General features: G+C 41.0%; 1 protein-coding gene across 1 annotated transcript; it reads left to right on the top strand.

Moving 5' to 3' along the window:
* The first annotated feature begins 4196 nt into the window (after positions 1-4196).
* On the top strand, positions 4197-19532 carry ASMT (acetylserotonin O-methyltransferase). The gene is made up of 8 exons (XM_050971792.1): positions 4197-4268; positions 6008-6182; positions 7373-7502; positions 8192-8260; positions 8778-8896; positions 9665-9805; positions 10978-11100; positions 19291-19532. Exons 1-8 carry the CDS (start codon positions 4197-4199, stop codon positions 19530-19532), a joined length of 1071 nt encoding a protein of 356 aa, XP_050827749.1.
* The last annotated feature ends 1687 nt before the right edge of the window (positions 19533-21219 follow it).

Genomic DNA, 21219 nt, shown 5'->3' with positions numbered 1-21219 from the left:
ACATTACCTGGAAGCATTGTCTTTAAAGCTGACAGAGAAAAGGGGAATTTCTTCAGTTGCTCCCAAAATTGTGAACACAAGATTCTATCAGTGCCACAAGGCTATAAAGACAAACTAGTGAGAGTTGATTGGTGACTACCTGGATTTTGCACCAATGTCAGCTTTAGGGCAGTTCTTGGATAGGATCTTATAACAGACTATTGTGGCTGCCCACGTCTGATGGCAGAGCTCAAGATTTTACATTCTATATAAGACAGCAGTTAACCAACTAGTTTGGCAAATATCTTAATTTATAAATGTGTGGGCAAAATTGGCCACTGATGTCTTGTATTACTATACAGATCAAATTTGTGTTTATTATGCATTGCCTGTGTCTTGATCTGGTATCCTGCTTCTGAGGTTTGGTTATTCAGGATACAACACCCATTTCAGTAAGCTTACATTGCATTCTGTTGGTCTGGCCTTTCCCAAGTCTAATGAGAATATTATTTCAGAAAGTATCTTTTGCTGCTTCGCAGTAAATTTGGAGTTGTCTCTAGTGTTTGTATAAAGCAGCAATCTAGTTGCTGTTGATTCTTCAGAACTGGGTTGATGCTTCAGAACTGGGCACACAGAATGAATCAAGTGTCCTATATTAATCTAATACCGGGCTCTTGAGGCTTGTTTGAAGTGAGGTGCACCACTATCCTTTCTTCTTTAGTGGCAGCACAGAAAATGAATTTGGTCTGTACCCTCTCACATGCTGCACCCGAATCTCCTGCAGCCTGACAAAAAAAAAAAGAATTCATAGGTTAGCTCAGGCTAATGTTTTGCCATAGCATATGTTATGAAATTTTTGAATGGCTAAGGCTGGTTGGAATTGCTCTCTAATTGATAACTAATCTAATTGCATGTGCACTGTGGCACCTGCCAGGTGAGCTCTACCTGCTCTGCATGGGATGTTCAGGTGTGCTGTCCATGATATTGGACTATGTGTAGGACAATGTGAGGGGATGTCACTCCCAGGCACTGCCAGCAATGTGTCTGAACAAGAATGGATCACCTTCACATTAGATTTTTCCTGCAATTCTGCATATGATCCCAGACATGTCAACGCTCTGAGGAATTGCCTAGTGATATCTGTTACTTTCTACCTTCCATGTAAAAGGGAAGAGCTGGAAAAATATTTTCTGTTCATTGCACATGTCTTGCTGCTGTGATTTATAGCAGCTGGCAACTTGGCTCCATGCAGGTGTTCACACACCCCTAGTGGGATGGGATAGAGAACTGTGAGGGTAAAAGGGAAAAAACTCATGGATTGAGACAAACACAATATAAAGGTAAAGCCAAAGCTGCATGCAAAAGCAAGGCAAAATGAAGAATTTATTTACCACCTCCCCTGGGCAGGAAGGTGTTCCTGCCATCTCCAACAAAGACACGCCTCTAAAATGGCCTGTTCAAGGCAGTTGTATATCCACAGTTTTTCTTTGTGTTTTTGTGACAGAACACAAGCAAATTCTGAAATCAGAGCCTGCCTCGGCTGCTATCCATCTTAGTTTTCTGTTTGTATCTGTCTCTCTAAAGTTTCTGCATCTACCACTTCTAGCTGGTGTAGATGGCTATCCTCAGGAAGACTATGACTCTTATCTGCTGGGACTTTCCTCTGGTAGAAATTTCAATGATTATTTAGTGGAATTATTTGTTGAGAGATTACCTGCAGTCTACAAGTTAAACCAAGAAAAACTCTGCATTGCCTGAGATACACTTTAAAAGATGTTCTCAAGAGTTTTTACTGTAAGTGAATCTAAAGAGAAGGGAGGGTTTGCTTAGAAAATGAGCTGGATATACAAGTTTTTGTGCCCACTCCAAATATTTGCTATTTGTATATGTGATGAAAACAGGAAAAACTAAATTGATGTGTCAAAAGTGATGGAAATAATAGTCATGTTACTAGGAAAAAGGATCTATTGTGAAATATGAGAATAATTAGAAACTACAAAGAAGAAAAGGAGCATTTAAACTTGATATTCTATTTCAAAGAAAAAGTATGATACTGAGTATCTTGGTTTTTTAGGATTGTTGAAAAAAAGACCACAAACTATTACTTTAGGGCACTTCCAGGGCATGTGTTATAAACTGGGTATGCTTACAGACGTAGTCATGATAGCAAAGCACAGTTGCTTCCTATTGGCATTATTGAAACTCACCGTAGTCACATCCCTGGGATTTGTAGTATTTGCTTATAAGGAAGGTTTTGTGTGAGAAGATAGTGTCATCTGCCATTTCTCACTGGCAGGCACATTCACTTTACTAAATCTCCTTTGTTCATAGATAATTTCTTACTTTCAAATGTTATGCAAAAATGACATAATTGGTTTTTGTGTAGCATTTGACTGTAGTGAGTCATTTAGGCAAAGAAAAATGCATGACTGAAATAGAGCTGTGGTGGTAAAATAAGGGCTTTAGCCTAAGCCCTATGAGAGAAATCTTGATCGGGTTTTCATAGAAAGAAAGCCATTTCAACTTCATCTTCATGAATGCATTTCTAGCTTAAAAGGAGCTTAAGCTTTAAGCCTCACTAACAATTTACTTGGAAACAGCTTCTGCATGTGGCTTTTTTCAATCTGGTGTGGGTTATCTGCAAACCTCCTCCCCTACATCTTACTACTAGTGGTAATCCCATTAGACGATTATAACTGGTATCCTCAACAGACAGATTTAGTTATAATTGAAAAAGAACTTCAAGTGTATTTAATCAACTCTGTGGTCATTTTATTAGGGGAGACTCACGTACCATATAACTTTGCCTTAAGTGAAGTGCATTTATGGCCTGGGGCTGAATAGCTGTTTTGTTCCCAGGAGTGGGAAATACTTAAGCTTGCATGAAATTGCACCAATTTCTCAGAAGCACATAGAATTGGCCTTTGGAAAAGAATTTTTTTTTTTTTATTTTCATACAGCTTTCATACAACATAATTTTTTTTTTTTTTTTTGCTAACAATAGTTATCTTTGGCTGGTGATGTGTAATTATGTAAAATTTAGTTAGAAAGTACAGATTCAGAGAAAGACTGTACAGTGGAATCTGAAGCGTGGAGAAAGCTGCGACTGACAAAATGCTGGTTTGTCACATTTTGCCTTCGGTGCACTGCCTAAATAAGGTAGTTTCCTGAAGGGTCACTAAATGTGTGATATAAAATCTGAGTCTTTTCCTTGATGGAAAGGATCTTTTCTCACCTGAGTGTTGCCACATCTCCCCCAAGGTGAGATGGGCAAGATGTCAGAGGCAGAGAAATGAACAGTGGGCCAGCAAGATTTCAGGAAGTAATCCAGGGGTTTAATTTTCTGATGAAAACCTATGAAGTATGTCCTGTGCTAAGTTGAAATCCATGCCCCATCTTGCACTTTGCAGTCATTTCACTGTTCCTTCCCAAGGGCCTTCTGCTGCCCATGATTTGTTTTGCAGAGAAGGGGAGGAAAACTAGTAATCAGCTGGAAAATGTAAAATGTGTTGTCATCCCTCAGCACCCTGCTCTGTCAAAATATGGCAAAGTACAAGTAGGACACTCCTGCTGAGGTGCTCCAGGTATTCCTTTCTAAGCTGGTATCAGGGTGGGTGGGAGGACCTGCAAAGTACAGAAAAGTAAAAAATGTAGATTTAATTCCTCGTAGGCTTTATCTGAGTGATCATCAACAGAGCAAACTAATCACAGTAAGAAAACAGCAACAGATTCTTACAGCTTCTCTTTGGACTTGCTGCTTCTGCACTTAGGGATGAGGTGTACCCTACTGCCAGCCCAGGGTCCCACAGAAAGTTTCAAGTCCCAAGTAAGGTTCTGCTTTGGATTATGAATGCTGGTGCACTGCACTGAGTTCAGGTTCTTGGTATTCTTCTGTACTGATTCCTGTTTTGCTTGTTACAAGCTTTCAAGAGCTTCTGAGGTGCCAGTGTGTTGCTGACTGATGAACTGACAATACAAGCTTTAATCCACACTGCTTCTTTAGCCTTATACTTGATGATGGAAGATCCAAAGAAACAGTTGAACCAGGGTAGAAAGACCCATCAAAGCCAAATAATTCAGCTATCATGTTTTGTAACCAGTGTGTTTCTCAGAAGCAATAAGATTATGTGGATCAGCTGGTGTGCTTTGTGTTTGGTGAAAAGAAGCTTATTTAAATTAAGAGAGCCAGGAAATCTGTGTCTCAGTCCAGAAGGAAGATGGGCTCCACAGAAGACCTTGACTATCCTCAAATCATCTTGCAATACAGCAATGGATTTTTAATCTCAAAGGTAAGAAACATAACTCTTAGAGTATGTGGAAAGAAATATTTAGGGATTTCTCTTTAGGTCCTGAATGTAAGTCTTTGGAAGAGGTGAAAGCACTGCTATAATGACTATTTTCCCAAACATATTTTTAAGACACAAAGGCAAAACTAGTAATTTTACTCTTCTTATTGTTTGCTGATGTTATTTGCTTAAGCACATGGGCATAAAGTTAAAATGTCCAGTGCAGTGGATGATTTTTTCCACATTTAATACTTAACTTTCCTATTGTCCCTTGCTGATCCTCTGGCCAACATGGTAACAGAAGGAATGCTTTTTGAGTTGTACAAATACTGCAGTACCTTAAGCTCCTGAAAGGCAGAGCTGACAGTAAGAGGAAAAATAGATGACAAAAAATCACTTTGTGAGAAAAAGAAGTGCCCAGTGCTTTCCAAATTAACACTGTTAGTACTCTGTTTTAGAGAAACAACTTCAACTTTGGCCATGTTAAGCTATGTTCTTACTCAGAGTAAAAGGAGCTTCATTGTACAGGAATCACTGTAGCTCAAATCACTGCAGATAACAGGCAGCCAGTTAAATAGGTGTCTTTGTTACTGTTTCAGGAGTTTTATGTGACCAGAGTAATAGGCTGACACTTGTAAGGTTGACTGTGCATAGCTAAAGAAAGATGATTGGTTCTTTTTTTTAATGTATGATTAGCTATGTTTGTCTGAAGGTTGGCGAATGTTGCTGGAGAAGTTAAACAGCTCTAGGGAAAGACTGGGCAATTTTGTTCATTTAAATGAAGCAGTTCTTCTGGATGAGAGGAACCTCCCTGCTTCTAAAAGATCACTGTAGTCCTTTGCCACTGACATGTTTTATGAAAAATCTTTTCTTTTGGATTTTTTTTTTTCTTTAGAAGTAGAGATGTTTCAGGAACGAAGTGTAAATAATTTTTATTTGTTGTTGTGGAATGTAACAAGTGGATCTGTGATTGGTCTCATTTAGTTGTTTCTAATTAATGGCCAATCACAGTCCAGTTGTCTAGACTGTCTCGGTCAGAGACAAGTTTTTGTTTGTCATTCTTTTTTTATTTTTAGTTAACTTTTTGCTGAAATATTTTCTTATATTTTTAGTATAGTTTTTAATATACTATATATCATAAAATAATAAATCAAGCCTTCTGAACATAGAGTCAACTTTCTCGTCTCTTCCCTCATCCTGGGACCCCTGCAAACATTGTCACAGTCCTTCACATCAGTCCCTGAAAATAAGGTCCATAGAATGGGATATTTGGGATATTCCCCCTATTGCAAGCCATGAGAGAGTCTCCAGGGTTCACTGAAGCCTGTGTTAGATCCTTAGTTAAAGACAGAAACATAAACAGACAACAAGCACCCCCACCCAAATTTGCCTTTGTTCTTTCTAGGAGATTGTGAGAATGTGTTTCTAAACTAAGGAAGAGGCAGGGATATTTACACACAAAATCTGGTCTCTAAATGTGGATTTTTGGAAGCCAAAAAGCATTGGCTGGCTTCACTGGGAAAGGAAAAAAAATAAGATTAATGAGTGCATTACATGCATAATGCGTTATATTGGTGCTCAGATAATCTAGAATTTAATAACTGGACTTGTTTATATGAAATACAAGTTTATTTGAAATAAATATTATTAAATTTATATTTTCTCTAGTTAAGCTGCTTATGAAATGCAGTAGGCTTTGTGCTTTCACCTAATCCCTCACTCCCATCTTTCCCGACACCCAGGTTATGTTCACTGCTTGTGAGCTGGGGGTGTTTGATCTTCTTCTGGAGTCAGGAAAGCCTCTGTCTTCAGATGCCATTGCTGCAGGTCTGGGTGCCAGCACCATGGGGATGAGAAGACTTCTGGATGCCTGTGTGGGATTGAAGCTCTTGGCAGTAGAGATGACACAAGAAGGAGGTAATAAAGGCAGAGGAATGGGAATAAATTGAAAGATTTAAACCTCTGATGGTTTTGAAAGTGAGGTAAGATGTGTGGACAATGGTGATACCAAATGTTAAGTCAGTTAATGTAGCTGTAAGAAGGAGAGAATCACTCTTAGGATTTACTCTTCAGCTGAAAGAGGAGGCAAATGTCAGCACGATCACAACTATAAAAAGAAACACAGGCACAGGGCTCTATATCTCTAAATGTATTTGTACAAGAGCCTCATGTGTCTTTGGAGAAGATATTTAGGATAGCTCCACAAGCTCTGTGGAGCTTGTCTCAAGAAATCTCTGGGGTATGGGCAGGATTTTAAACTTAAAACAAAATGCCGGGGTAGATGGTAACAGCATGATTTAAAACAACTTTTGTTTTTCTTAGTGTTTTTTACCATTATATGAACTATTTTGTTAGGTTGTTGGTCAGAACTGAGAGGTGATAAAAGTTTTTCCTTATGTCAGAAACATGGAATCCACTTGGACAGAAAGGATCTGTAGTCATCAGACAGCTGGTCAGGACCAGCTAGAGTCTCACAAGTTGTGTCTCCTGCTCTGTCTTGTGTTGGCATGCTCTGCTTTAGGGATTATAGTTGTTGCCCAATAAGTCTAGGGAGAGCAGGATCTATCTTTTATATTCCTTTGGTATGCAAGTCTTGTGGGTGAGTGGGTGGATGATGCCATTGCAGATGCATTGGAGGGAGTGGGGGAGATTTCTGGGAGTCCTCTAGGCATTCTTGTGTTTGCAGAAGGTCCTGTCCTAGTGAACTGAGGGAGGGTAGGGGTGGCTGGCCTGCAGTTTTGGGGACTTTCCCCACACCTGCTGACCTTGTTGATAAGGAAAAAGACTTGTCTGCAAAGAGTTCTCACTTAAATAGAGCACACCAAAAACTTCCTCTGAGAGCAGAATTCTGTATGTAAATGATAATGCTTAAAAAGCATTTTTTTGGCTCTCCTTGAATGAAATGTTTGGGGCTGGAGGTAAGAGATGGTGTTTACCTAGATAGAATGGGGTTACACAGATTTCAGCAGCCCTCACTGCTCATTGCAGTGGAAGGCTTTGGTTGTAGAAGTAATGTGGCTGTATAGACATCTTCTGCAAGCTGCACAACAGATTTGGCAAGGTGCTATACCTTATATGTTAGTAAATATATTTCTTTTGCCCTTTAGTCCTCTACAGAAACACAGAAATTTCCAATGTCTACCTTACAAAATCAAGTCCAAAATCTCAGTATCATATTATGATGTATTACTCCAACACAGTCTACTTGTGCTGGCAGTACCTGGCTGATGCTGTGAGGTAAGGGGGGGTGCTGTGTGCTGCCTGGTGCTTTGCAGCATCTGTGTCACTGCTCTGAGTGGTGTGTTTCTGGGGAAGAGCTCAATAAAGACGCTGGCTGATTCTCAGAAATTAAAAGCAACAGATAATTCAGCTGTTAACATGGCCATATGTGTGCTTTCCCCCTGCTCCTTGTTTTCCATTTGTGCAAGTTCTTGTTTTCCTTTTCCCTGTCATTTTAGAGATGATCTAGAAATTAGATTTCTTTATGTGTCACCTTCAGTAAAGCACTTTATCATTACAGTGGATCTTACTGGACGTGGCATCAACCAAGTAAATAATGAGTAGTGGTGGCTAAGGGTCCTTCTGTTGCAAAGGTTTATTGGGGCAGTTTAATATGGGTCTGGAGTCTCACTCGTCCCAGTCCATGCAACTGATGACCAAGCATGGTGTAGATGATGGTGATGATTGCATCAGTCTTGTACCTTTACCTCAGGTGTGCTCCCATAAATCACGGAATCCTGGAATGGTTTGGGTTGGAAGAGGCTCTTAAGATCATCTAATTCTAACCTTCCTACCATGGATGCCACTCACTAGATCAGATTGCTCAAAGTGCCATCCCTCCCTGACCTTGAAAAGAACCAGTCTTTCTTGTGAGAGATTGAGAAATATATCAGCACTCTCATAGGCTTTTTCAATTGCTATTTTAGAGAAGGAAGAAACCAATATGAAAGAGCTTTTGGTGTTACATCTAAAGACCCTTTTGGAGCAATGTACAGGTAATCATTAGAATATAGAATTTTTATTCATCTTGCTGTGGATAAAACAAATGTTTTTAATTATGACTCAGGACAATTAAATATGATGAGGTCAGAATTCCTCTCATCAGTGTCATGCAATGTTTTTACTTCTCAACAATATCAATTACTGGGAAACTGTCTGATATTTTGAATAGAAGTATATAATTTCCTAACCTGAAAACATCACAGATCTCTGACAGAGGCAATGGTATTTGAAGGAAAAAAAAGTCCCTGGGAAATTCTGAGAATAAGCAGCATAATACACTGTTGGATTTCACTAGTCTTAATTCCCTATTTAAATGCAAGAATTCATAGCTGTTCACTCCTGATACAGAAATATTCAAGGTAGGTTTATGTGCAAAGAGGACATATTCTGTGTCAATAAAACCAGAGATTTTTGTTTAAGCTAAAACATATAGCAGCAGATATATTATAGGAAGCTCTGAGGATGAGGTAAAGAACCCTCTCTCTGTGCTTTCTCTGTTTGCCTTGCTAGGTCAGATGAAGAAATGCTAAAATTCATGGCTGGCCAGAACTCAGTATGGAGTATATGTGGCAGAGATGTTCTTTCTGCATTTGACCTTTCCCCTTTCACAAAGATCTATGACCTGGGAGGTGAGTGTCAGAAGATCTTCTTTAACAAGCCTCTGAACTGTCTTTTATAAGCTCTTCAGGGGAAAATAACTCCTATGTTATATGATGGGCTAAACAATGGAAAGTTGGACATAGCAATATGACGAGAATTTTACTGATTTGGTTGGGTTAAAAACAGAAATGAGTGATGAGAGCATTAGAAAGCTGAATATTTTTCTCTACAGTCTGATTTATGTTAGCAGTCACTCATCCCCTTGTGGATGTGGCAGCTTTAGCGTTTTCCATGCCTTGCTGGATGCATTCTTCCAGTGCCAGACTCTTTCCTTCTTCTCCTACTGTCACTGTTGAGGTGCTGCTTACAGCCTCTTATGCCTGCAGCCTCTTATCCTGCTGGGTGCTGCCAGGATTCACGGGACAAGGCAGGCTCCCTCCTGGCCTCCCTCGCTTCTTCCTCAGAGCCTGGTTTAGTGACTTTCATTTTTCACCTTCCAGAACCTGCAGCTGGTCTGGCTAGGAGTGGGTATAAGAGTGGTGAGGGCTGGGGCTGACCCCACATGCCTGGGTGCTGCAGGCCCCAGACCTTCCTGCAGAACACATGGAGAACAGTGGCTTCTCCTGCCGCTCCTCTTCCCTCCCAGAAACACATGGGAAGAGGTGTTTCCAGGGGTGCAAATGTACATTACCAGCTTCCATGAGGCTGAGTGCACCATTGCCTGTATACTTTCATGGGGGTGTTCTTGAACAGGTTGGGTTTGTGTCAGTACTGACCTTCTTTTACTGTGCCCAAAGGAGGTGGAGGAGCTTTGGCCCGAGAGTGTGTTTCTTTGTATCCAAATTCCACCGTCACAATTTATGACCTGCCCAAAGTTGTGCAGGTGGCCAAAGAACAGCTTGTTTCCCCCGAGGAGCATCAGATCACTTTCCATGAAGGTAGGTGGGGACAGTGGTGTGGTGTTGTCACAGCTGTTGTTCCAGAGCCCTGGCTCTGCTCAGAGGTGTCATACTGGAGGCTCAGGTCTCCAGCTTCTCCTTATGGGAACAGTGTCTCGGGCTGCAGCCTCTCCAACCCGGCTCTGCAGCTGTCCCAGTTGTCCACCAGCAGCTGTCAGAGACACAACTCAGTTATTCAGCAACATTATTTCCTGAAGAGAATTATTTCATCTCTTAAAAACAAGGGTACATTGGACATTGAAAAAAAAAAAAAAAAAAATTTGAAATCTGCTATGCTTTTTTATAAATTTTCCTAACACTCCCCTTTTCTCCTATGCAAACCTCCTGGCAGATGTGAGGGATGCCAGGTCTGCTCTGATCAAGGGTTTTTCCTTCTCCGGTCACAACTGATTGATCTTCAAGTCCTAAGATATTTTAGAGCATGAAAGTGAGTGAGCTAGCTTCTATTCCTCTGGCCCAGACCACTGATCCTGCATAGTCTTTGTACTATGTATGAAGAAAATGAGTATAGGGAGATCTCATTTTCAATGTTTACAAACGTCTTCAAAGTGCTGGAAGTTCTTAAAATTGCTCAAAGCTGAGACAGTGAAAAGGAGCCTTGAGGAGCGAAGAGAGTGTATAAAAACAAAGATGCAACAAAATGGGGGAAGAAATGACAAAGTAAAATACTGAGAAAAAAATCTGTTGCAGTACAGCAGGTGTTAAACAAAAGAAATAACAAAGCTAGTGCTAGGAGGTGAGAGATGGGTATTTTCACCTATGGATTTCTAAAGTAATTCCATGATTACCAAAGATCTTTGAAAACTTTCCTGGAGAAATCAGTATTCTTTCCTTCTTTATCATTACAGGAACTGTGTGAACCTATGTCCTTAGTGCAGTATGAATTTGAATTTCTGTCACTGGAGAAAAACCTAAACTCAAATGCTTTCCTGTGCATCAGTCTGTTTCAGAATAAGTTATTACCTTTAAATGTTTCAGATCTTCTTGAGACTGATCAAGGCCAAAATTCCCCATGCAGTGCAACCTCCATTGCTGTCTGATATGTCTGAAGGACATTGCAAGCCTGGAATTGAACAGAACTGAAAATATTTGCATAACTCAGCTCTCAGTGTTGTGGGGATTTTTATAATGCATGTGTTCTTGCTTTACAGGAGACTTCTTTAATGATTCAATACCTGAAGCTGAACTGTATATTTTATCCAAGATACTGCATGATTGGGATGATGACAAATGCAAACAGCTGCTGGAAAAAGTCTACAAAGCTTGCAAACCTGGTAGGTGTGAGCTCTTGAAGAGCAGAGAGACTCTTACCTATCAGCAATGAGAAGCACAAAAGTCTTGATGCTCAGTTTGGGTGACAGAGTTTCAGTGCAGGAGTTCCTTGGTTTAGTAATTTGCTTTCCCTAAGCCAGCCACGTGCAGCTAAGAAAAACAGCACACTGTTTAGGATCTCTCTGTCTGGCTTCCAGTTTCTGTCTCCTCTGCAGGGACTCCTCTATCAAGGCATCAAGTGTAAGAATTGAGAATTTTGGGGTATTGTTTTTATATGTGCATACATCACAGAAAAAAATCCTATTAAGCATCACAATGAAGCCTCGGAGTTTCAAAAGCACTGCCTACAAAGCAAACAGTCCTGTAAATTTCAGCTGGGGAAAATGGGAAATTTCCATCCCAGCCATAGCACCCTCTTCAGCTCTGGGATGTCAGTACCAACATAGTCGAGCTAAGACATGCTCTGGTGCTTTGGCTCTTTCATTGTCTTCTGTGAGGCGGAAATGTGACTTAATGTAGAAACTGCTTCTTCCTGAAAGTCAGGTTAGGATCTGTCCTAGTACAGCTCAAAAATAGCTGACCTTTTCATTGCTCAGGCTGTGTTTTCTTTCTCTTCTCTCAACCAGGTGGGGGAGTGCTGCTGGTTGAATCCCTTCTAAATGAAGATAAAAGTGGGCCTGTAGAAACCCAACTGTATTCGATGAATATGTTGGTGCAGACAGAAGGGATAGAGAGAACAGCAGCAGAGTACAGCAAGCTCCTGGAGGCAGCTGGCTTTGGAGTGATTCAAGTCAAGAGGACTGGAAAACTCTATGATGCTGTTTTGGGAAGGAAATAGTAGTATGTGTTTTATGTATGGAACAAAACAGAAGAGGTGGAGAGATGTGCTATTCTTCTTAGTGGGTAATGATTAACTTAGCTTTTAATTAAGGCTGCCAACTTTTATGTAAGCTGGTACATTGTCAGAAGAACCATTAATAACAGATTTTCAACATGCATGTATTACAAATCTGGAAGCCTGGCTTGGCTTGCCTTTGGATCTGGGAGGAAAAGAAAAAATCAGCACCTGTTCCTCAAGAAAAAATCCACAAAAGAAATGTGTAGTGTGTCTGCTTCAGCTTGTATCAGTCTCTCTGATTTTTAACACTGCATCTGACAAAAGCATAGCTGAATTTGTACTTGAGTTCCAGCAAAATTAAACTAATCCCTGTACTGAGCTTTTATGCCTGCATTTTTATTCCTGAAATATTGATATAATAAAATCAGACCAAATCGTGTTTCCTTATGGTCTTTTCAGAGTTCCAGGAGAAACCTTGCCTGAGCCTTGGGGAGTTTTGCATGAAAATATGTATTAATTTTTTATTTCCTCTAGACTTTGATTTAAATTATGAAGAAGTGTTGTACTTTAGTGACTGGTTGAAGCCCAGGGATTCTTATTACAAGACAGGTAGGAAGAAGATGCAGCCAAGTCCCTCTGTTATGTACTTGGGGTGTCCTTACTGCATGCCTCCTGCCATTTTTTAAAATCATTTAATCAAACAGAGTCTGCCATTACCCATGCAGTTCTTGGAGGCAGAATAATACATTACTGCAGTGAGAAACATTTGGAGAAGGCACTAAAAATCACTCTGCAGTTTTTTCTGGAACAGTAATTTTATTTGCCCATTAAGCTGAATACTAGAAGAGCTTGATATAGTTTACTCAGTACCCATCTACAGGATTCTCCCACTCATGTGACTCTAGAAGAATAGGGAGAAAGTAGCCTCAGTACACACAGGAGACACAAGGCTTTAATATCATTGCAATTACAGAGACATGGTGGGACAGCTTGCATGATTGGAATGTTGGGTTTTGGGGAGCTGTTTTTTTTTTCTTCTTCTTCTAAATGACAAACACTGTGAAGAGAACATAAGTGCTTTGCCGTATGCAGACAAATTAAAATCCTGTATGTTTTATAGTTTCCGTGTTCCAACAGATATTTCTGATGACACCTTGCTATATATAAGGTCTCCTGTCCTTGTTTGTAGCTTGTTCTTGGATATGTTAACTTTCAAAAAGCTTGTGCCAGAAGAAAGGACTGAAGGTGGAGGTTTCCAAGTTACCCGTGTTTTGGGTGATGAAAGCTGTTCTCAAGTTCATGCCCTTTCATGGTGCTGCAGTGAGAGGTTTTCTGTTTGAAGCAGTTGGCTCTGCCAATAGAGTTCTTTCCCCCTTCCACAGAGTTTTTTGCCATATAGACTGAGATACATTTTCTAGCTCCAGTATGGCTTAGGAGTAATGAATGAAAGCTGGCCACAGCTGGAGAGAATCAGCCCAGAGCAGAAGAATGCCCGGGGCAGGAAACAGCAGGAAACAGCTGAGACTGGCTGTGCTTGGCTGGGCTGAGTGAAGTCAGCTGCTCCCCAGGCTCCTCTGTCTGGGAGGACAGAAACTTCCAGCAGGGCTGTGGCCTGATGGCCTGGGAGTTAAGGAAACAGCAGAGGGCAGGAAAAGCCAGGAAATTTGCCATCATAGTGTACTAACTAGAAGCTGGTGGCTGCTGCTTTTCAGAACTTGCTGATGGTTGTGGGTCATTGAGGAAGCACAGCCTTGAGCACTAGGAAAATGCTGCTTCAAATATAACAATAGGAACAGTAACTACGTAAGGAGAAAGCAGGATAGGCGCAGAGTAAGGAATCCCTGCTTAGAAAGACAACAGGCCCACTGCAGCAGGATCAGGCTGGGGGCTGAATGCTGCCTAGAAACATCCAGCCAAAGCAGACCTCAAACGGAGGGGAGAAGGGTGGGGAATTGTCCCATGGGATCTGCGGCTGTAGAACCACTGTGGGACAGTAGGACCCACACTCCAGGTTCCCTGCTGGCTCCAAGGTTCAGCTCTCCATTCTTCCACTGACCTGCTCTAGAGAACCCTTGAGACACTGGGGACCTGTCCACAGCCTGTCCTGAACTGTGTGTGTTCTATAAATGTGGGGGGTTTTCCCCCCAAAATTCTCCACAGTTCTCCCTTCTAATGCTTTAGCCCTTCAAAAAAGCCTTGTTGCAGACTAGCTTAGTGTAGGGCAACGCTTTGATTGAAGCAGCACTTTGAATGAATGCAACATTTTGAAAGAAGCTCTCTCAGGGTTATGGACAATGCTCTAGACTGAAGGCAGGGGTGATTTCTGCAACTCAGTAAGGAAGACCTGCAACACATGGCTTGATAAAACAACTGTTTTAATGAGAAAGAATAGGCAGACAGCAAGTAAATCTTGATGTTCCTTCAGATGCCAGGCTCATCTGTCTATGCTCCATCCAGCACTGCATGGAGCCCTGTTGGATTTTCCCACAGCATGCTGTACAGACACTGTCCCTGGAAGGAAACACCTCATTTTGGGTCGGTTGGGTTATAATTTTCTCACAAGAAAGAGGCTGCTCTCACAAGCACTTGTTGCTGCATTGTTAAAGGCAAGGCTGTGGTGGTGGTGTGGGAGTGGGAGCCCCCCTGCAGCTGATATTTGGGATATTTGTGGCACAGCCCTGAGGCCACCCTGGACACACAGCATGGCAGCTGCCATGGGCAGCACTGACTCCTGCATGTACAAAAAGCTCCTGCTCAGGATCAATCTTTCCATCCCTTGGTCCACCTACAGCTTACCTTTCCCAAACATTTTATGGATTATAGATTACCTTAATAACACACGTGTTTCTCATGCCCTAAGAGCAGATGTGGCCTGTCCAAGACGCTGACTTCCTGAGCACAGTTTCTTCTGAAAGGTTGCCAGTGAAGTGGCCTTTTCAGAACTGGGTGTTCTCACAACATACAGCTTCTGAAAGGATGCTGTATACTTGTCCAGGCTTGCTAAAAGCAATTTAATTGTTACAGGGTGAAAGAGATCCCTTTAAATAGGAACTAGGTCTTTATGTTACATATTGGTGCAATCAGCTGGCAGGGGCTGACTTACAAAGCACATAAAATTTATTGGTTTTTTTTCCAACATCTCAGTACGAGGCTTGAGAATGACTTAAGACTCATGCTGACAGAAGGATACATATTAAGTCTTTGTTCAGTGCTGTGTCTTGTACCTTTAAAACAGGTAATGCTTTGTTGAAATGGAATACACTCTCAAACCCATAAACCTCTGTGTGATGAATGAAGCAGTGCCTGTATTATGCCTTGCTGATTTCTTCTTTCAGTGTTTATAGCACAGAAATAAGACTGCAGTTCCAGGCTGTGATAGGAATGCTAAGGATGCTATGGCTTGACAAAACTGTTCACCTCTCAAGGCTTATTAAAAACATGCAAAAATTAAAAATGGTGTCTTGCTAAATGCAAGCTTCACAGATTCTGGGCTACGTTGTCCAGAATGAGGAGCTGTACATTTTTCTGGAGTTTGGAATTTGCTCTGATATTTGTATGTTTAGGACTAGTATTTTAGTAACACAGGAGACCCTGTAGTATTAGAAGCTGGGAAACAGATACTGTTTCTGATCTGTATATATTATGACATTTTGAATGTTAGGAATATTAAGAAATCCATAATGTGAGGGTACCTGAGTTTTGAGACAGATTGTTAAGGGGCTCTTCAGCCTCACAGACAAAGGCAAGAGACAAAAGCAGTAATCAACCACATCTAGGTACAAAAGCTAGCAAACAGGCAATGAGAAACACAGGGACAAATATTAGAACTCCCTGTTCCCTAAGTCCCCTCCCACTGGAGGATGCCCACAAAGCCACGAAGAAGTTCAGCCAAATATTTTGAGCTGAGAAGAAGGGTGGAAACAAAATGATCAAAGGGCTTATCAGAGTGAAAACATCATGGGAAGTTAAAGTGGGCTTGTAGTAATTGTGGGACTTGTGGGAAACTTGGAGTGTTTAGAGAAAGGGCCAAAGGCAGGAAATGGAGGAATCAAGGTGGGTAGGGGAGGAACCAGCCCAGTGAAACAGAGAAAAGGTGAGGGAAAATGTACTGATCGTATTTTGCAAGCTGCTGTTCCCCACATATGTCTAGCTGAGCTGCATGCCAGATCAATTAAGGTTTTCTTCATATTACATTCTATCCCTTGATACCCTCTGTTTCTTTTTGTGAAGCCTTCCCACACCAAAAGTCAGTTCAGTGGAGAATCTATGCTTTTGAACAAGCCTAAAGTAATATTCTGCTTTGGTTTATGAACTCTGGTTCATCATGCTGAGTTCAGGTTCTTGGTATTCTTCTGTACTGAATCCTGTTTTGCTTGTTACAAGCTTTCAAGTGCTTCTGAGGTGTTGCTGACTGATGAACTGACAATACAAGCTTTAATCCACACTGCTTCTTTAGCCTTATACTTGATGATGGAAGAAACAGCTGAACCTGATAAAAGAACACATCAAAGCCAAATCGCATGTTCTGTAACCAGTGTGTTTCTCAGAAGCAATAAGATTATGTGGATCAGATGCTGTGCTCTGTGTCTAGTAGAAAGAAGCTTATTTAAATTAAGAGAGCCAGGAAATCTGTGTCTCAGTCCAGAAAGATGAATTTGACAGAAGACCTTGACTATTCTCAAATCATTGTGCAATACATCAGCGGATTTTTTAGTCCCCAAGGTAAGAAATATAACTTGGTCTTATACAGATGTCTAAAACTGAAATGCTCAGGGACAGTCTTCTCTGAGGATAAAATAGTTCATAATAAAGCATCATAATGTAAACTGACTTTGAACTTGAACAAGCATGATAGAAATCTAAAGGGAAAAAAACCCAGCAAACAACCAAGGCAGATCTGGCCCTCAGGATGGACCTAACATTTATTGAGACCCCACTCACCTTTGGAGGCTTGGTTGAGTAGACCTCATCTCTGCATGAAGGTTTAAAAACATAGTGGTTTATACATGAGGGATTGATGTCTCACTGCTTTAAATGTGGCAGGTTTCTTCCATGGTGGGATTTCTTCCCACTTTTAATTTTTGAAGTTTGAAAAACAAAGGGCTGACTTCAACTGCCTTTCTCCCCCTCTGTTATACCATGCCAAGAACAAGATTTTTCACCTATTTTCTTCCCTTTCCTAATTTGCCATGCAGATGGCAAAGTTTGATAACATTTGTATATTATGTCCCTTCAGATGGAAGGGACTGTGAATACAGAGTGCCTTATAATGACTCTCTCCCAGACAGCATATCATTAAGGCAGACAGGGAGCAGTTTCAATTTCCTTAATGTTTGCTGATGCTGTTTTCCTGTGTGTATGTGCATTTGCATAAAATTCCTCTTTTCAATTTCAGTTTGAATGTTCCTCATTAACAATCTACAGTGATTTCAAAATTCACATTCTTATCATGTTTTTGAGAAGTAATCTCAGCCATGTTCTAACTGAGGATAAAATAGTCTTCCCTCTGATGGATGTTACCAAGTTGTTTGCCAATAAACTAGTTAGCTTGTGTTGCTATGTTAGGGGGAAGCACTGGCTCCCTTGAGGGTGGAGAGGAGTTACAGAGTTATCTTGATAGATTAGACCACTGTGCAATCACCAACTGTATGGAATTTTAGAAGGACAAATTCCAGATTCTGCACTTTGGATGGTGTAATCCTAGATGTACTAATAGACTGGGTACTGGGGCTTGACTGTAGCTCTGCAGGAAAAGGGATCTGGAGGTTTTGGTTGATTGTAAGCTCAATAGGAACCAGCAGTTTGCTGTGGTGGCAATAAAGGACAACTGCCTCATTTGGTGTGTGAAGCACAGTGTAACTGAGCTGTGGAAAGAAGTGGTTGGCCCACTACACTCAGGGTAGGTGCAGTCCCACTTTGAGCATTGTGTGTAGCTTTGGGCTCCACAATATAAGGATATAAAAATAACTGTTTTCCAATTAAACTAATGCTGACTAGAAATGCTGAAATTAATGTCTGACCAGAACCTTGTGGATAAATGTGGTAGAGATGTTCCTGCTGCATTATACTTTTTCCCTTACTGGCAATAGATCTTTCATAACAAGCCTCTGAACTGTCTTTCACTAACTACAAAAAGAAAAAAAATAACTCCTATAATATGTGATAGGTATGACATTGGAAAGCAGGACATATGTCAGAACCTTGTAAGCTGTAAAGAGAGCATTTTACTGTCCTGGTTGGGATAAAAAGAGGAATGTGACAGTGATGAGAGCTTTAGGAAGCTCAATGTTTTTCTACCATCTCATTTGTGTGAGTGGTGGTTTATCCCCTTGTGTACATGGCAGCTGTGGTTTTTTCTCTTTTTCTCTGCTTGATACATTTTTCTGGTGCCAGATTCTCCCTTCTGCCCTTCAGTCAGTGCCATTAGGTTGAGAGACTCTCAGAAGCCTCTCACACTGCTGTCCCAGTGCTGCTGAGCACTGCCAGGATTCATAAGAGTCATATGGCTCCCTTGTGGGCTCCATCACTGCTTTCCCAGTGCCTGGTTTAGTGGCTCTGCTTTAAATTTCCCATCTTGGAAAGAGGAAGCCAAAGAAGGCTAGTCTGCAGTGACTCCTTTCACATTGTAAACACCAAAGTTGTGATTGCCAGTGTTTTGATGCCAGGGGCCACTTAGAGTGTTACCATTAGGCTGGAGGTGACACAGTTCTCTTTCATCAGCCTTTGTCTCTTTGCTCTCATGAACTCTGTGTCTGCATGCCTGGCTGTGAGGGCTCCATATGTGCCTCTGATGAGGTTCAGCCATCTCCAGGGGGAGAGACCCTGCAGTCTTTGTGCTTCAGGTTCAGCTGCCATATTTTTTAGCTTATTTTTGGTACAAGATAATGAAATTTACCAGAGTGGTTATCTAATGTCTAATAATGTTTGTGCTTTTTTTCTGAGAAAATTGTGCGAGCTCTTTAAAGGACATTTTTCTGAGAAGGATTAATACTTTAATCTTTTGTGGTATTTTATTTTAAAAATAACTGCTCTCAGAAGGAATATCAGATATGTGCCATAACACTGTGCTGTTAGACAAGTATATACATCATAGAAAAAATCCCATTAAGCATTAAACTGAACCCTAGGAGCTTTGAAAGCGCTGCCTACAGAATCATCTTCTGACCAAAATCAATAAGGTCCTGTCAATTTCAGCTGGGGAAAATGGGAAATTTCTATCCCAGTGATAGCACCCCCTTCCTCCCTGGGACATCAGTACCTACATGGCCAAGCAAAGACATGCTCTGGTGCTTTGGCTCTTTCATTGTCTTCTGTGATGCTGAAATGTGACTTAATGTAATATTTCATTGCTCAGGCTGTGTTTTCTTTCTCTTCTCTCCACCAGGTGGGGGAGTGCTGCTGGCTGAATCCCTTCTGAATGAAGATAAAAGTGGGCCTGTAGAAACCCAACTGTATTCGATGAATATGTTGGTGCAGACAGAAGGAATAGAGAGAACAGCAGCAGAGTACAGCAAGCTCCTGGAGGCAGCTGGCTTTGGAGTGATTCAAGTCAAGAGGACTGGAAAACTCTATGATGCTGTTTTGGGAAGGAAATAATTGTCTCTTCTTTCTTCTGCCATCTTGCATGCATAAGTGGGAAAATGAAATATGCCATCCACTTAGTTTTTATTTAGGGCAATTATCCCTTTGGTAAGCTGACACATTGTCAGTAGAAACACTGACTGTTGAACACATACAGATTGTTTTCTGAGAGTGGGAAAAATAAATTAACGTGTACTCCATAAGAAATTACCTATGAAAAGAAGTTTTCCAAGGAGAGATTATAATTCCTTTTCTGTTCACAGTCTCTGCTTCATGTTTTACCCCTGTTTTTTCCAACATTAACACAGTAGTTGAGAAAGACAATTTTCAAATTGTACTCTGTTTGCTTCCTGTAAAATAAAGTTCACTGCAGTGAGTTCCCAGTTTCTTCACATTCCCTGTGGGCTGATACAATACAGAGAAAATTCTAACTCCTTGTGATGAACCTCTTTGGAACCTGTAATTCTGTCCAAAAGCATAGGAATGAGTGATAGTTGATATAGGAAATTAAAAAAATAAAAGAACCTAGCAAATTAATTAAGTCTCCTTGTGTCACATATAGGTGCAGAGTGTAGAACAGCATTTACACAAGGTCTGGAGAGGGTTAGTAATGTGATTTGCTGTTAGAGGAATAAACATACTCTTTGTATATCCTCCTTAGGATTTAAGCACTGGATTTCTGTATATGCATTTTCTTGCCTACCTACATCAGATTTCAGGAGGAACCTTGCTGCTGAAGACAGCTTTTCTCTAACCAGAAACTGAATAGAGGGCAAAGGTGCCCCTTTGCTGTAGTTCTTCTCATCTGTGAAAAATGTTTTTCATGGAAAAAGCATCATGGATGAGGAATGGACTTGGGGGAGCACAATCCAGACTGAGTTTTGTTGGGATAATCTCAGGGGGTGGAAACTTTGATTGTCAGTGATCAGTTCAAGAGAAAGGCAGTGTCCAGGGATGAGTTCATGAAGAAGCCAAGACACAAGAAATGTTCCAGGTATGAAAAACAATGCTGTATTTCCTTCAGTATATAGTTTAACTTGTGAAAATTGGGAACTTCATAGCAATATCACATCAGTATGTGAAATATCATACTGGGTAGTTCTGGAAACAGTATAATGTGCATATTTAAAACAGGATATGAAGCAAAAGAGGCTTGGTTGTGGTGGGTTACACTGACCATCAATGACACAACTGACCCACTGCATGCTCACTCCCTGCCCCCAGCAGTGAGAGAGAGACAATTGAATGAGGAAAGGCAAGAAAGACCTTCTGGGTCATTATAAAGACAGTTTAACAAGTGAAAGGAAGGGGTAAGGGAAAAAAAAACAAACCAAAAAAATCCAAGAGGGGGCAAAAGCAATCACTCTCCACTTCCTACCAGCAGAAGATGCCCTGCAGCTTTTTCAGCAGCAGCTGCCTTAGAAAGACTACCCATAGGTTTTTACCACTGAGCATGAAATTTCATGATATGGGATATCCCTCTGGTCGGTTTGGGTCAGCTGTGTACCTGCTATGTCCTCTCCCAGCCCCTTGCCCACTCCAAGGTTAATCAGTGTGGGGTCAGAGAGAGAGAAACAAAGAATGTTCTGATGATGTGCAAGCACTGTGCAGAAATAGCTAAAATTTATCTGTGTTATCAACAGTGGTTTGATACTGAACCAGAGAACTATATGGGCTGCTGAGGAAACTTAACTCCATCCCA

Source organism: Serinus canaria, chromosome 1 (assembly GCF_022539315.1).
Source record: "Serinus canaria isolate serCan28SL12 chromosome 1, serCan2020, whole genome shotgun sequence".
In the NCBI taxonomy this organism is placed as follows: domain Eukaryota; kingdom Metazoa; phylum Chordata; class Aves; order Passeriformes; family Fringillidae; genus Serinus; species Serinus canaria.
Note: the sequence above shows the minus strand (reverse complement) of the source record. Positions and strands in the feature narration are given on the sequence as shown.